Below are 16,762 nucleotides of genomic sequence, written 5' to 3'. Positions count from 1 at the left end.
GATCGTCCTGTTGTGATTTTTCCAGCCCTGTGCGTGCGACTTAGCAGGGTGTGCACGCCTATTTCACACAGGCACTCATGTACTTTCAGAACAACACAAAAAGGTGAGTCACGTTGAATTGTTATTCGACTCTCGCATTCGGAATAATCACTTTCAAATACTGGATGAAAAAAAAAAAAAAGGACCTTATTCGGCATTAAAATAGAATCTTTGTACAGTCTATTTACTCATTGTTTATCACATTCATGTTGATTAGCTTCAACTTGTGGAACACAGCACAAGCATAGTTCAGAGTAAAGAGTTTGAGAGATTGTTTGTTAAGTACAACATTACAATGTAAACCACAGTATGACTAGTGGAACAGAAAAATAGATGACTATAGTCTGGATTTACCTGGATGCATCTTGGTACTGAATAAGACCACTTCAAATTTCACTCGGCAAGATTTTATTCTACGAAAAGCAGTGTGTAGAGAGAGAAAGACAACAACAACAACAACAACAAAAATCACTGTTTTTCAGTCTGTGAAAAATATAGACTTACAGCCCTTGGCAGAGTTGCAAGCTGAATAATCCTGAAACAGAAAGTAGAAAATAAGCAGTTGGTTGAAGTGTTTGTGCGATACGCTGCACAGGAACAGCTGAAGGAAACTTCATCCAATACTCAGACTAAACCTGCACATATACAGAAAGGTACACTACTTTATACAAATGAAAAGAACCTACAGTATATACTTTGAAAAACTACAGCAGTGACTTAGTCTTGTGCTTTTTTTTGAAGCCGTGCAGACCCACATGACTTATATTTATCAAAATCTTTCAAACACTAAGGCTAAGCCAAGATATCTGTGTTTATTAGGGCCCGAGCACCGAGCATCTGTTGTATTTAGGGCCCGAGCACCGAGCATCTGTTGTATTTAGGGCCCGAGCACCGAGCATCTATTGTATTTAGGGCCCGAGCATCTATTGTATTTCGTAAAAATGTTCTTGGCAGACGTTCTTCTTCTTTTCCTTACGTAAAATGATTTGCCTTTTTGGAGGCTTTATCATATTCAAAAACTCATGAAAGTGGATACGCACGTCTCCCGGTGAAAAATTTCGTATTCTAGTGGAGTCGGGAGTGGCAAACGGCTCGAGAGCGCCCCCTAAAGAGATGCCCCGGCGGCCACATTTACCTAAATTCACCAAATCCGGTGGACACGTGTATCACACCTAGACGCACAAAATAGTTACATCGCACCGTTACGTCAACTCGACAGGAAGTCCACCATCTTGAATTTAGTCGCCATTTTGGGCGATTCTGACACGTACTTTGTCGAACTCCTCCGAGGGATTTTGTCGGACCGACTTGAATTTAGGTTCTATGGATAGAAAACATGTTTGGGATTAAAAGTTGTATAAACAATTCGTTTTCATCGATGTGTGTGCCCGTAAAGAGGCGGCCATTTTGAGCGTCTCGCCATGAAACTACGAGTTGCTTTAAATCTTACGTACATGGACCGACCTTCTCCAAACATCACAGGTATGATAACAGCTCCGCCCTGAAGACACCTGTGGGGTAATATTCGCTCATAGTCATAGCGCCCCCTGTTGGCCACCGGAAATGACACTTTTCATACTTTCACGTTCTACGTCGTGCTGGTTGATCCCATGAACCTAAAGTCGGGTCACAATAACCTAAACATGTAGTTGATGATATATTGAGACATTCGTTGGACTTTGTCACTGGCTGTCGCTGTGACGATGCGGCAAAGTTGGATGTCTCGCCGTGACACAGGAAGTTGATGTTTAAGGTCAACAGATGCTTGAAACCTCACGAAACGTGTCACATACATCCGGCGTGGTGAGACGATACATCTGATGTGTTTTGCGAGTGGGCGTGGCCGAACGGCTCGCCAGCGCCCCCTGCTGGAGACAGGAAACGAGACAAAAATAGCAACTTTAAGTGGGTATACGCGGTCCCTCGCGCGCTGCACGTCGGGGAGACGGCTTCGGGGAGGAGGCGGCGCGCCGGAGTGCGAGGGCCCCTACGTCACTGCTTGCAGTTTTAATTTAGATTCGTATCTGCAAACTTCCTCACCTGAGCATACCTCTGAAGCAGCTGAGGCCAGTGTTCACGCTGATATTTGTCAAAATGTTTTTTTTTTCTGCATGTTACAGCACAAGAGGCCATTAAAGTCACAAGCTGAGGTCTTTCAACAGTGACCACCTTCAGCAATGATACGCGATTGATTAAAGGACGTGAATGCCAAAATAATTCAGTGTCCGAGGATCATTGCAAATGTAAACATGCCGATGTTTAGCGTGTTTAATGTCGAACATATTCTCCAGCTTAGTTTGCCATGAGGATGTTGATATTTTGCTGATCAACAAAAAAAAACTTATATTTTGAAAACTTATTGTCATACTGAATATTATATTCACCACTTCTGGTAAGCGCCCGGCTCCTGCTGCTGCACTGATGAAATAAAATCCGTATAATGTATTTTTCTTTTTTAAATTCATCTGGAGAGATGCTATACACTCCATCCTGTTCTGAAAAAGCCGCCGCTCTCCAACTCCACGTTGAGGTGCATTTATCTGCCAGGAGAAAATAAGCAGTGTTTCAGCAGTACATGCTTCACAGCCCAATTATAGTGGATCAAAGCCAGACAACATGAAGGAAGAAAGTGAGGATAAAAACACTGAGACGTGACTCGGGTCAGGGTTTGTCTGTTGCACAGGAACTGCATTCAAAGTGAATAATAAGCAGTGCCCCCACTTTTCATTCCAACATTTCCACTCAGTGACTCACAAGCAAAGACAGATAACATGTTTATTTTGTTTCTGACTTCACAAAGTGTTCTCATATTCACTGATTGTTGGGTTATCTGCACTCCACTCCCAGGATTAATTTGTAACTTTGCATGTATACATATAAACAAAGTGCAGCTTTGAAGAGCTCCCTGTGGCTGCATTAATAATAGGTGGACATATAGAAATGTGGGCCAGTGGCAGAAGACCCTTTTGGGATTTACCCATGTTGTCCTGTAAGAATAAGATCCAAAAGGTTTGACCATGTGGTCTTTGTGAAAAAAACAACAACTTGTAATTATATGTAAAAATGTAATTGAGCTAATTGTTTTGTAGAAGTAATATCCAACATGTACTGTTTCATTTACACATTAAGACAAGTAAATGACCAATTCACACAATCAGTGATGTTTTAGTCAGATGTTTTTGTTTTTTTTCCAATGAAGGGTTAGGGTTAACTTGAAGTGACACTTACCGAACAGCCTGCTGATTTACGGAGAAGTAGCTGATAATAGCCCAGCGTGAAGTTTTTCCCGAGACGGTGACACACCATTAATGAAGGGAGACCAAACAAGCTGTTGTCCCCTGCTATAATTTGTCCTAACTTTTGACTGGACTTAGGAAAGTGGTCGATCATGTTCAACAGGTTTGAAATTTAAAAAAAAAAAAAAAAGTTCAGCTTGTTGCTAGGGAACTAGCTGAGGGTCTGCGTGAGGAAAGGGTGAGGGGGAGTATTTAATTAATGACAAGAATGAGTGAGCAATACCAGAGAGAAACCATTTCCCATCTATTTCACAGCAATGTGATGAGAGCTATTAAGGGCGAGGAGTAGGAAAGGTCAAATATTCAGTGGGCAGATGATGAGGAACTGAAGGCTCGACGACGCTGTGGACAAATTAGAGGAAATTAAAGAAGGACATTGTTTAAGAGGGTGTAATCAGAATTTGCTTTAACATGAACTCAAAAACAATAAGTCGGAAATATAATTTGAGATCTTACAAAAACATCAGTGACATACGATCCGGTATGTATGGAAAGAAACTTTATTAGATCAAACCCCTGTAGATACTTTTTAAACAGCATTTAAAATTTTTGCAACAGCTGAGCAATAAAAAAGACTTACAAAAGATGTTTTTTTCTTTTTTTTTTCTTTTATGGCAACCACCTTACTGTAGACACATCATAAATACCATAACCACCCCCACCCTCCCCCATCCTAATACAGTTTACTCGATAGGCATACGGATTACTGACATTCACACCTACACACATTTCATACTTGCTATTTCAAAACCAACCTTTAATTTAAATAAGTAGTATTCATTAATAAATATTACGTATTTCATCAATAAGTGGGTGTACGGTTTTCTTTTAAGAAAGATTTCATTAGTGATGTCGGTATGTATGTGCCCGTGTAAGAAAGACGTTTAGATGTGCCGAATATAAAAATCTGGATGATGACAACGTAAAAGACAAACAGAAATATATGCAGCCTTCCCCTCCACAATAGGAGAAGTCAAATGTATAAATATGAAAGTTCTAAAGTGCATCTGTCAAAAGACTTGTCAAATAAAGTAACCAGCGGTCCTGTTTAAAAAAAAAAAAAAGAAAAAAAAAAGGATGTCAGAACTAAAATAGATATGTCTGAATGCGCAGCAGATATATTTAGCAAAAAAAACTACCTACATAAATGCACAGGTTTTTTTTGTTTTGTTTTTACATAATGTAAAAAAGAACAAGGTAAGAGATAAAATGGATAAATATTTTCACATTATCAACAGGTGATAATTAGTTCTGTATCATTTAAGTCCACTCGTTTGTTCACACTTGGCTTTACAGAATATTTTATTAAAATTCTAAGCAGACTTGGCTGATAAAAAAAAAAAAAAAAAAAAAGAGCACACAGTGGTGTATAAGTTCCTTCTTTCCAATAGAAATGCCTTTGCAGAATTTTTGCCTTCCAGTCAGTATAACGTGTTCAACTCGTCCCCCGGGAGAGGTGAGGGTTGTCGGGTCTAGATCTTAGGCAGCTTGGGGGCACTGATAAGAGGGTTGGTCTCTTGCAGAAACCGCCGTCCGGCACTCTTGTAATCGTAAGTGCAGTCGTGCGTCTCTGCGTAGCGGTGGGTGGCACAGAAGTTGTGACCACACCTGAAAAATAGAATTAGACATATCTCAATATACATGGGGGGGAAAAAAAACAAAAAAAAAACAGAACTATAAATGTATTTATAGTACTGTATATTCCTTTTGAGACTCTTCAGTTTCTCTTATCATTCTGCCCAGTATAAATGCAGTTACATTAAATTGCAATAAAATACCTCTTAAGTGCGCTTCAGTCCTTCTTTTCTTGTCGTAACACTCGTTCAGGCCTAATTGATTTCATTTATGCGCACTGCTATTGAGTAAATTACATTACCTCATTTAAATCACCAAGGTTTACAATTTGACTAAAGTGACCTCTTGAACATAGTCGGGAGATCAAGCACGTCAAGTGGTCGATTGTTGACAGATTAGAGTTGCATACTGTTGCATCAGACTGTGCGCACCCCCCGGAAAAGGCCTGACGGAGGGAAGTGATCCATACGGATGTCGTGGGGGGAAACTTTGATAAAGCTAATAACTTGTGGCAGAACAAGTGGCGAACAGAAATGGGTTTTCATTGGAGATGTGGCAGGAGACAAAATAATGGACTAGGAAAAGACCACTTTGTACTAAAAGGATTGCTTCAAGGACACGGCTGACAAAATGGAAAAGATTTGATTTGGAGGCAGGCAGCGAGTGCGTGAGGGAGTGGGCGTGCGCAGGTGGAAATGCTGGAGGCACTCGTACCTGCACTCATAGCTGGTGGCCAGCCCGGTCTTCTTGCCACAGAGGAAGCAGTGCTTAGAGCTCTTCTTCTTGGTGCTCGTGGGAGCCTTGACTGGAGGTAGGTGGTATGTTGGAGTGCCTGAGAGAAGAGGAAACATTTTTATTTACTCTACAGAAGCCTCAAAGCAGCCATTTTTGCCAGCTGTCAAAAGGCACAACACCTATTGTGTGACATTACAAACTGGAGGGTGACCAGAAATGCATCATGTCTTTAAGTCTCAATGTACCTTTTCTGAAACGTCAGTCTTCATCAGTCTTTGCTTTGTTTGACCATTTTATTGGTAGTTCACAAGCAGATTGCTTTCACATAATGCGTTATGTCGGCTTTATGTCAGTCTCCTGATACCCAAACGGCAAAAACCTCCTCAAAATAATCTCTCAAAACAATATTCAAACTCTCTTAATTATGTCTTCTTTTTTTTTTTTTTATAGGGTTTATATATTCATCTTCATAGTTCATTTCAAGCTCGGTTTGAAATAAAGTTTGCATTGTAAAGTAAATTGGAATCATCCAGTAGACGTATTCACGTAATTTGTGACGCAGAGTTTCATAAAATGGTTCAAATCAATTACATTTCCATTTGACAAAAACGGTTCAGGAGAGATTAACGCTGGGATATCCTGCATGTCAAAATTATTTGTAAATATTCCCAAAAATGAGCAATTTATTTTCTAAGTCAGGAAACACCGGTTCATGTCAGCTCACGGTAACCGTGACCGTGAAAGGAGGAAGCTGAGCGGTGTGTGTGAGCAGTGGGGGGACGATACTGGAACACGGAAATAAAACTGACAGCTTTGTGATGAAGGTACAGCGAGCCGGCTGTCAAGCAGCGTGGGCTGTGGCTGCATGTCGGACTGGAGTGTTTTTTTTTTCTTTCTGTTTCTTGCACTTTCTGCTCTATATTACTGCGTGTGTGCCTCCATACACACCCACAGAGGTTCGACCAAAGTCCGTCTTTTTTTTTTAGCCAGTTCAGGTATCCCGGGCTTGTTTCACTTGTCACCGTTAGTGCTCATGTCTTCATTGTAACTCCTCACTGTTTGTTTGTGTTGGTGACAGATGAAATGGTTCTGGTGTTTACGTGAAGCAAACACAGTATGATGTTTGAGAAAGCTTGTGTATAAGCAATAGATCAGAATTACATACCATTTCAAAGTTTGGATGCGTCTACATTTTTTTTTTTTTTTTTGCCAAAAAAAAAAAACACCTCCAGGTTTGCACTCAACAAGGTTTGAGGACTCATCCGACAATCTGACAACATCTGAGCCAAGTGCGACAGCCGCTGCTTACAACCAGCTAACACATCCCTGCGCTGAAGTGTGGAGGTAGAGCACGACGCTGTGAGGTTGTTTCTTATTAGACTGAAGTGGAAGATGTCCTGTTGAGGAAACCATGAATGGGGCACTTGGAAAAAAATAGTCCAGAGCGCACGCAATCACACAGCAGAGGGATGACGCACAACACAGGCAGGGTCCCAGCAAAGTGGATTTAAGTGTGACTGGCCTCGAGTGACCCCTTCAGAGACCACACTTGAATAGACTGAAAATATAAAGAACTTTTTCGGTAATTCCCCTGTATTCATCAGTGGCTCAAGGCACCCACGTAGAAGAAAGAGTGAAACTGGTCGAGACAAAACTCGAAAAGACGGAAAAACTGCACTGAAAAGTAATTCACGCTCAATGCTGATTGACTCTTAAATGCTGATTGACTTTTGAGATTGTGCACCAACAAATAAATAACTCCGCTTGCAGAAAACACCTACACTGAAATACTGATGAACAAATATCCAGTAATAATAGGAAAACCAGGAATCTTGAGCCACTACTTGGTGTGTTGATCCATATCCTCAAAGAACAGACTAAGCATATTACTGGCCAATATAAATAAGTGAGCATGCTGGTGTGCAGGGCTGGCATTCAGTTGATTGTGCTGCCTCTGCAGATGTACAGATAATGAATATTTAACATCCTTGAGGCGCTTTGTTGTAGTGCTCGACGTGCACCGAAGGCTTTCACATAGCAACACCCTCTCTGTATGTGACTGCACCTTTAGAATAACTCTATCTTAATTCAGGACTGTGTGTGTGTGTGTGTGTGTGTGTGTGTGTGTGTGTGTGTGTGTGTGTGTGTGTGTGTGTGTGTGTGTGTGTGTGTGTGTGTGTGTGTGTGTGTGTGTGTGTGTGTGTGTGTCTGCAATTGCATTTTGAAAGTACAATAGTGTTCATTGACGCAAAGGCCACAACTCAAATGTCCACTCCAACCACAATGCAGCAATTCATGTGCTCGCGCTTGATGTGCGTGTGCGTCTGTCTTACCTATCGTCCCGAATGAAGTCACGACTCCCCCAGCTGATGCACGAGTGTTGGTGGTCTGAGAAAACAACAGAGACATTAAATATTTTATAAGAGCAAATCAGTAAAACAACTGCAGCGCTCAACTCTTGGGAATATTCGATTTTCCCCAAAAGTTGTTTTTTTTTGCCAGAAAAGAGCTTTAAGAAATCACTATTACTAGTTGGGTCAGAAAAAAAAATATATGCACAGTATCTCCACTAGCAATGAACCAGACATTTCAATAGTTAGGTATTTTACTCGGATGTTACTGTTTTTGCAGGGGGATGAGGTATTAGATCAGGGAGGCAACAAGATGATGTGAAAAGTGATATAGTTTTAGCCATTTCCATTCATTCAGCTTCTTATGTAACTTATTTTAAAAAGCCACGACATTTTAAGTTGTATTTGTTGCAAATTTGCTCTATTATGATACATCAAATTTACTGGAAATTGTTGAATGGGTATGATAAGACCTCAGCCTTCAATACCTTGCATAGAATATAAACTGCTGTGTAGAATGTGGGTTAATGCCGAAAGAAGTTCAACTGCTGCATTTGAATAAAATGTTTCATAAATCACATTGTGTGCTTTGGGAGATAGTATTATCACCTCTTAATATCCTGACTAATATCTCATCTCCTCATAACTGATCAAGCAGCTCTTGTGAAATTTCCCGCAGCATAACATCTTAAACACTTGACAAAACAACATACGCAGTTTGGAAAAATCGGATTCTGATCTAATAATTAAAAAGAAAAAAAAAAAAGCAATTTGAATCAGTGCGTTGAACCGGATTGAAATTGTGTGATTCAGTGAATCCTGAAATGACAATACTATGTCAATTACAGCAAAAAGAATTTCTCATCAGCCGCCTCTAATTTAAATTTAAACATCGGCTTCCTTTGCGGGTTGGGAGGAACATTGATGAGAGGAGTCACTGATACCTCAAATATAAATGAGAGCAGTTAACAGAACACATTCTTTGAAGACATAAATATCACAATACACTTCAGATTCTTTGAACAAACCGCGACCCGAAACAATTCCACAAATCTAGTCTTAGCAGGTATCGCTACTTATCTGTGCTTACCATGAAAGAGGATCGGTGCGATGGTGACATTTGTCTAACTAGATCATCCTGAACAAGCCTGTTAGTGGGGATTGATGGCAGTCTGGAGCCAAGGCTGTCCTGTCCCGAAGCTGTGGCAGGAGGCAATGCTAGCGCAAGTCCTAGACTCTCTGCAAGGCTGTCCCGGCGGCGGCTGCTGCTGTCTGGAGCCCTTGTGGAGAGAGAAGCCAAGAGCTCGGAGTTGTTCAGAGACCCCAGTGGCTCTTTACAGGCTTGGTTTGCCATCTTTGTGATGCCTCTTGCTTCTCTCTTGGAGATGAGCTCAGGCCTCTTGCCAGGTGACTCTACTTTAACACCGCAAAGGCGTGGTGGATGAGTTGGCAGGGAGGTCGGGGGGTGAGGAGATGCGCTGCCTGGCTTCACTGAGGATTGTGCTTGAAGGTTCGGCAGTAAACAGGAGAGTGTGGAATCGAAAGGCTGAGACAGCAGTCTGGTAGAAGTTGGTGGTGAGGTGGAGGCAGGTAATGGAGACGGAGGGCTGATATGAAATGCTGTGCCAAGCGGAGTCCCATCAGCTCTGCTGGTGAGAGTGTCACTGGTCCCGAATGTCCAGGGACTGAGTGGGGAGGGGGAGTGTGGTAGTTGATGCCGAGCCCCGACATCGAGGGACTGACAGCCTCCCTCTGGCTGGGCGGACACATCCAGATTCAGAGGGTCTGAGAATTCCCCAAATGGAGCTCCAGGTTGTGTTGGCGCCATCAGCCCAACAGTTTCCTCTAATAAACCCAGCCCAACTGACTCCCCTACAGGCTCATCTGGATCAAAGGGGGCTTCAGGTGGCCCCTTGGTACACAGTGGCGGGAGCTGAGGGTACACACAGTCCCTCATCAACCTGGTGCTGCCAATGTCCAGTCGGGACACTTTGGGAGGGGGGCGGATCTTTGCAAATGGTGGGCATGTCTCCCATGGCTCCTCCTCCTGAAGCATATAACAAGAGTTGGAGGAGAAAGAGGGAGGAGGACGTCTGGGGGTGGAAAAGTGGGCAGAGGTCGCAGCAGCAGAGGGCAGAAAGTGGTCTACGGACTTGTGGTCTACAATCGGAGGTAGTGGGGCATTCGACTGCCGGGGCTGGTTGATCTGGGACAGCGAGCGAAAGATGCGATGGTGGTGTTGTGTGCTGGAGGGTCCGAGAGAGGGAGGTGGGAAAGCAGGGGCTCGTGGTGTAACCTTTGTCGACGTCTGGAGGACAGAAAACAGTCAAATTACACCAGAGGACCATCTCAAATGTACTATATATTTCCAGTATTTTTCCCATCCTGTAAAATCACAGCGGCTCTCTCATCACAGGATTTAAGCTGCACAAATGTTAACGTGAAACACATTATACAGCCAGTTTATATCAACACAAAGCTTGATTCTCTGACAACCACATTCAAATTACTGTGTGGGGTAGTACACATGTATTATGCAAAATGGTTGTAGTCCACAAGTAGCAGCCTTTGATTAAAATAAGAAGGAGTCTATGCAATGACAACACTGTATATAATTTGGTTTCATTCCTTTACTGATAAAAACAACGTTTACGGAGATCAAAGCGCTCACGACACCATACTAAGCTGCAAGGAGCCTGTAAACATCAGCTCTGCGCAGAGCCCGCCCATGCAGTTATTGATATTTACTGATGTTGGTTTAAAGATAAACTGCTTACATGTCGTGTACAGCCTCTCGTTATCAAGGTTGATACATTTTCTTTCACATACAGAGTAAGACGCCTGTTCTTAACAAAAACTATCTTTAAGAGACATTTTCTAGCAGCTATAAATTTAAAAAAAAAATATTTAAAAATGCTTTCAGACAGGCAGTAAAATGTTAAGGGCTTCCTGTGATCCCAGGAGCTTCCTACCTTCTTGTTGAGGTTCATGTCCTCCATCTTGGCTTTGAGCAGCTTCATTTTGTTCATGGTGATGGAGTTCTCAAGGCTCTGCAGTGCAGCTGCAGAACTCTCCCCGTCCTCCTCCTCTGCATACACATTGTACACCGAGCCGCCACTAGTAAAACATGACAGGCAAAAGCACTCTTCCTATTAGTGATCAAACAGCGTCGAGGAAAAAAAAAAATGCAGCAATTTATAGTCTTGTGTGGTGGTTGCGCTCACTGCAACACACCACCACAGAAGGACATGAACTCTGCTGCAGCAGTCCACAACTACCACTGAATAATCAACATTAAATACTCTCCTCTACAACGGCTGCATAATTATATTTTTATATACAATTTATCACGTTCGATGTTCATTTGTGGCTCTTTTTTTAGGGGCACAAATGCCTCACTAGTCTTCCCTAGTACAATACCATTGATTGGTATAGATAATATACGTGTAGAGTTATATAACGATATAACTGTTCTGAAAATATCAAACATTATAACCATGTCCCACCTCAGAGATTCAGACAGAGGAGTCAGGGTACCATCTCCTCTGTCGACCACTCGGAAAAAGTTTAGCTGGTCACCCTCACGGTAGACCACAAACGTGACCTGCTTGTTCGCCAGGCTTTTCTCCCAACCCTCCTCCTTGGTGCCCTCCATCAGGTCAGCCACCTCTTTGATAGGGTCCTCCACCGTTACTGACAAAAATACGAGGGGCTTCGGTGGTTAACAGTGGAAAACTGCACACTTTATGGAATTTACTTCAAATGAAAAGTGTCCAGCTATCTTGTGACCGGACAGATTTTTTTGGTCTTTTTCTTACCTCTCCTGGTGTTAATCGGGCCTCCCCTCATAGCCAAGACCAGTTTCAACGTGCAGCCCTCTGCAATGCTGCAAACACAAATCGAATGATATTCAATACAGCAGGATACACGAACCTTACAATAATTCAGTGTATAAAAAAATATAATGGGAGAATGACATAACATATTTATATTCAGGGTAAGGCAAGGGCTCTGATATTAAACACAGCACTTCAAAGGACAGGATGATTTCCAGATGAACTTAAGTACATGACCGGGAATTCCACTGGAACATTTATTGTTTGTGAACAGATGTTTCATTGCCTACTTCTCCGCTCTGCTTCAAAAACTTCAAAAGCATGTGATAGGGGGAGCCCAGCAAGATGCACCGGAGGCTGTTCATGTGGAAAATTAAGTGACAAGAATTATGACAATGCCACCATCTGCAGCAAGCAGAGCAGTGGAGGGCGAGTTCTGCATCTCATAAACAGACAAGAGTGGAAGGACAAGCTCTTTCAACTGACCAGTATGTCACTTGACTCATCGAGCTCTACATCTGGCTCCTCTACAACATGTTGAACGAAATAAAGAGTGAGTCACCAGCTCAGCAGGAAGGTTTTTAAAGTGCACTTTCAAATGATTCTAAATGCAGATGGTACGGGGAGGGGGGTGGGGTGGGGGTGGGGTGTGTTGTACTCTACAAACTGCTGTCCTGCTGTCCGTGTGACTCTGCTTCTGTGTCAGTGCTCTGACGGGCAGGAAGGGTCGGAAGGAATAGATTTACCCGTAGTCATGCAGACAATGTTCATCGTCCAGCTCCACATTGTTCCAGATCAGGTGTTGCTGGGCAACAGGAATGCCTTTCAAAAGAGTCAGAAATAAGGTAGGAGAGAAAAAAAAAAACAAAGTTGAAACGGACCTGTTAATATTTCATTGACTAAAATCACTAATCTGACAGGTAAAATGGGAAGCTATAAACAGATCATCAATACACCTCCGCAGATGATTAATGTCTGCCCCCTAGAGACAGAACTATGTAACTGCTGTAAAAGAGCACTTTGCAGAACAGATGCATTGACAACGAAAATTGCAAAACAAAACAACAGAAACCTTGATCTACAGTTTATCTTACAGTTAAAACTATGAAATACGTGAGGTGGTTGAACTATTATGTCTATATTGTATGTAATACTATTGCAAATAAGACCAAAATAATAAGACTCCAGTAGAGAGATGAATACAAAAGCTCTCGAGCCACTGCTTGGAATGAAATGGAGTGTGTGCTTAGTCAGGAAGCTCTCTGTGCCCACAATCAGTGAACTCACTGACCCCGTGCTGGAGGTAAGCCAGCGTTAGTGAGTGAGCAGTGGTCTCTTCATTGCAGAGTGGTATGTTTCATCACAAACACACAGGCTTGGCTGAACTCATAACCTCATCACACATAGAGCACAGAGACCAAAACGTTCTGACCAAAACTGAAAACAGCACAGAGGAATGTAGATATGGAAGTTCATCTTGATCCCGAGAGGAGAGCCAAGGTCAAATTATTGATAAGAAAAAGAAAAAAAAAAAGTTTGAAAAAATGAAAATACATCTGCATCTCATGTGGCCCAATTCTATACAACGCTGAAGAACAGATTTGCCGTGTTCATTCGCGGTGCCTCCACTGTCTCCTGAGGGAGACAAGCCAACAGATGAGTCCACAGATTTGTTGTGGTTATGACAATATAATAGTTATATTCAGCAAACAGGCCTGACGTTTGTATTTAGCATTTCATGTCAGATCCAAACTGCAGCTACACATTATATCTAAGATGGATTGGTGCCGTGATTCAGCAAGCTCACTAGTTTTATTTTTTACATTCTGTACAGACAATGTGGGCAGGGGAAGTGAATGAACAGCACTTTCCCATCCTTCAACATCCACTGCTGAAGTGCCCTTGATAAAGGCACCCAATCCTTCAACTGCTTCCCCGGGTGCTGCAGCTGCCCACTGCTCCTAGAGTGTGTGCAAATGTGTGTGTGTGTGTGTGTGTGTGTGTGTGTGTGTGTGTGTGTGTGTGTGTGTGTGTGTGTGTGTGTGTACTACTCATGGATGGGTTAAAAACACAGGTCAAATTCCTGTATAAAATATGCCACGTGTACATACTGGGAAAAAGAAAATGATTTGTCTTCTTCAAATAGAACAAGAGCACTCCATACAATGGGTGACATTACATTACATTTGACAAGCACCCACAACTGGATCACAAGGTGTGGCATTGTTTGGCAAGCTTATACACTGAATTTTAAATTAGGAAAAATCATTCAGTGATTGAATTTTTTTTTAAATTTTTACCCATAGATTTGATTTGATATGAAACACGAGAGCTATACTCGACACTGTGTGTACTGTGACAATAAGTAAGTGCTCTAAACTTAAGCGTGACCTTGAGTTTTCAGCCTGTTTTCTTCACCCATCAAGCATTTAAGCCTGGTAAGCAGCTTTGGTCCAAATCTGAAGTTCAAACAATAAGGAACTTTGAGAATAAGGGCACAGCTGTGCAAACCTGGCTCCAAAGAGCAGTTACATACAGAGTAGCACACCTCAGGAGACTGAATATACTACTTTGTTTGATCTTTTCAGTCTGTCAAACAAAATATATGACAAGATGTAAAAAAAAAAAAAAAAAAAAAAATGCAGAATTCCAGAGGAGGCATTCCTGTAAACCTGACCTTCCCCATTCTCAATGTAATGGATTCCTTTCTTAAATCAGTGCAATAACCTGGTTTGTAAAATATGGACACCTTTCCCTCACACTAGACTAAAACATGCAGACTACACATTATAGGAGCTCTGTACCTTCCAGCCTCTGGATCTTTGCTTTGACTGAAATGACAGCCTCAAACGGCAGCACCCGCAGCTCAAAACAGGTCCCTGTCAGGGTCTCTATGAAGAGCTCCATAGTGTCATAGAAAGGGAGCTTATATTGAAACGCTCCCACGCTGTCGTCATTAAAGAAGGGCGGCTCCTTCCTGTCGGTCATCTCGGCAGGCTGGAGGAGAGACTTTAGGAAGAGATGGGGGGGCCGGCCCAAGATGATGGAGAGACAGACTGCTCACTGGGCTCACTACTGTCACACATCATGCAGGAGGACCACAGCTGTAAGTAGACACAAAGTAAAAGGTCTGATTAGTTTAACTACTAAAAGCTTCTGCAGTAAATATATAGGATGAGCTTCCAACAGGTTGAGCCGAGGAAGCACATGCACTTAAATATTGACTCGGCATTCACAAGTCTCTTGCAGCAAAAGGGATTTTTTTTTTTTTTTTTTTGGTATTTATTTCATGTTTCAACAAAACAAAAAAATTGGATTGTACACGTTATAACAAACTGTCCTCAAGACTGAAACTGTGTTGCACAATGTTTTAGATCAAGGGCATGTTATCAGTGGCGGCAGACACGTGCAGCCCTCTCATGAAACATTCAGTGCAGTATTAAAGGTCCTGGCCAAAACTCAAGAAGATCAGGTGTGTTACGTAAGCACATCAGTGGTATGAGGTGTCCTGCGGCCGACCACAACCTTTGACTGATCATCCCTTGTGTCATTCGAGTCAAAGAACATCTTACCCGACATAATCTGCGTAAGTGGCAGGTTAGACCAACGATGCTTGTTTATTTTTATTATTATTATTATTATTATTAGGAAGACGGCAGACAAGCCAAGTTGAACATGCCAGATGATGTATTATCATATCACCCTGGCCGCTTTGGTTTATGTGCCCCTTTGGTCCAATAAAAGAAGGCTCATTGTACATAGGGAACCATTATATACGTTTTAGTTTGGGACTGATGGGATTAAAACACATTATCATGGCCATATTTGGGAGTATAATGATCCACAGGCTGCTGCCCAGGGCCCGTGTGTCCCAAATGACCATTTCAAAGTTAAATCTACAACCGTGCCTGGTGGTGGTGGGGGGGGGGTTGACAGAAGCTGAGGTGACCACTGAAGCCCACATATGTCCATAAAGCTTTGAAGATGAACCGAGTCGCGGACTGTTGTGATGCTCGAGGCCCGAGGTGGACCCATCCACAGATTTAAGGGCCATTCACTGGAGGAGAAACACGATTACATGTTAAACCTACAGACGACGCTATCCGCAGATAGCTATATTTACAACTAAATAAATAAAATAAAATAAAACAGAAACTGACCAACAGCACAGGCCAAGTCGGTAAGAAGAAGTGAACCGGGCTTCTTCCCGACTGCCTGACAACGGAGATGAATGGAGCTGAAAAATCGTCTCTACGTTAGCAGAGAAAGGTCACACGGGCATTTTTTTCTAATTTTTTTTTACACCCCTCTCGTCGCTTCAACGAAACAGTTTGTAACATCGGTTGAACGGTCGTGTTTCATCGTTAAACCGCGCTTACCTGTTATCTTCTGTGCGGTACAACGCGGTAGCGGAAGCCCGTCTAGCCGACGCTGCTAACGTTAGCTTTCGTTGCCATGTTAGCCCAACAACTCAAACAATGGCTACCCCTTTCTCAGTGGTGGGCTTTAAGCGGGGCTGCTGGGCTACATCTACGGGCTTCGGTTGTTTCCGTCCTGAGTCGCGGTCGACGGGAACGTAACGTTCAAAACTAAGCGGCATCTCATCACGTTTAACCGTAAAAACCCCGCACGGAGCGGACAAAGCTGTCAACCGTCGTTGGTCGCCATGGCCCCCTGGTTGGAGACATCGTCGTACCTGTCAATAGACGGCCGAACGACACCTTTGTGACGTCACTTGATTGACACGCAAAGGAACAAATTGACGAATAGTGAAGTGGGCGGGACAACCATTTGCCTGTTGACAAAAAAAACCAAAAAAAACCGTGGACCAAAGGCAGAATCTGTCAGTTTAACATCATTGAGAGACATTCATATCCATTAAAAATAAATAAATATATATATATCCTCACAGGAGTAGTTATACATGTTA

The 16,762-nt window shown here is 42.5% G+C and overlaps 1 protein-coding gene across 1 annotated transcript; it reads right to left on the bottom strand.

Annotated features, from left to right (window-relative positions):
* Positions 1-3,817: 3,817 nt before the first annotated feature.
* zfand4 (zinc finger, AN1-type domain 4) lies at positions 3,818-16,556 on the bottom strand. The gene is made up of 10 exons (XM_069692668.1): positions 16,212-16,556; positions 14,637-14,936; positions 12,579-12,654; positions 11,815-11,882; positions 11,503-11,689; positions 10,969-11,113; positions 9,087-10,304; positions 7,979-8,033; positions 5,625-5,742; positions 3,818-4,943 (listed from the first exon to the last, which is right to left on the bottom strand). The coding sequence occupies exons 2-10, from the start codon at positions 14,818-14,820 to the stop codon at positions 4,808-4,810; spliced, it is 2,187 nt and encodes a 728-aa protein (XP_069548769.1). The 5' UTR covers positions 14,821-14,936; positions 16,212-16,556; the 3' UTR covers positions 3,818-4,807.
* Positions 16,557-16,762: the final 206 nt, after the last annotated feature.

The sequence above is a fragment of the Brachyistius frenatus genome, unplaced genomic scaffold (assembly GCF_029030835.1).
Source record: "Brachyistius frenatus isolate BFR_SWC_R1_liver_20210118 unplaced genomic scaffold, ASM2903083v1 Contig_13, whole genome shotgun sequence".
Classification (NCBI taxonomy): Eukaryota; Metazoa; Chordata; class Actinopteri; family Embiotocidae; genus Brachyistius; species Brachyistius frenatus.
Note: the sequence above shows the minus strand (reverse complement) of the source record. Positions and strands in the feature narration are given on the sequence as shown.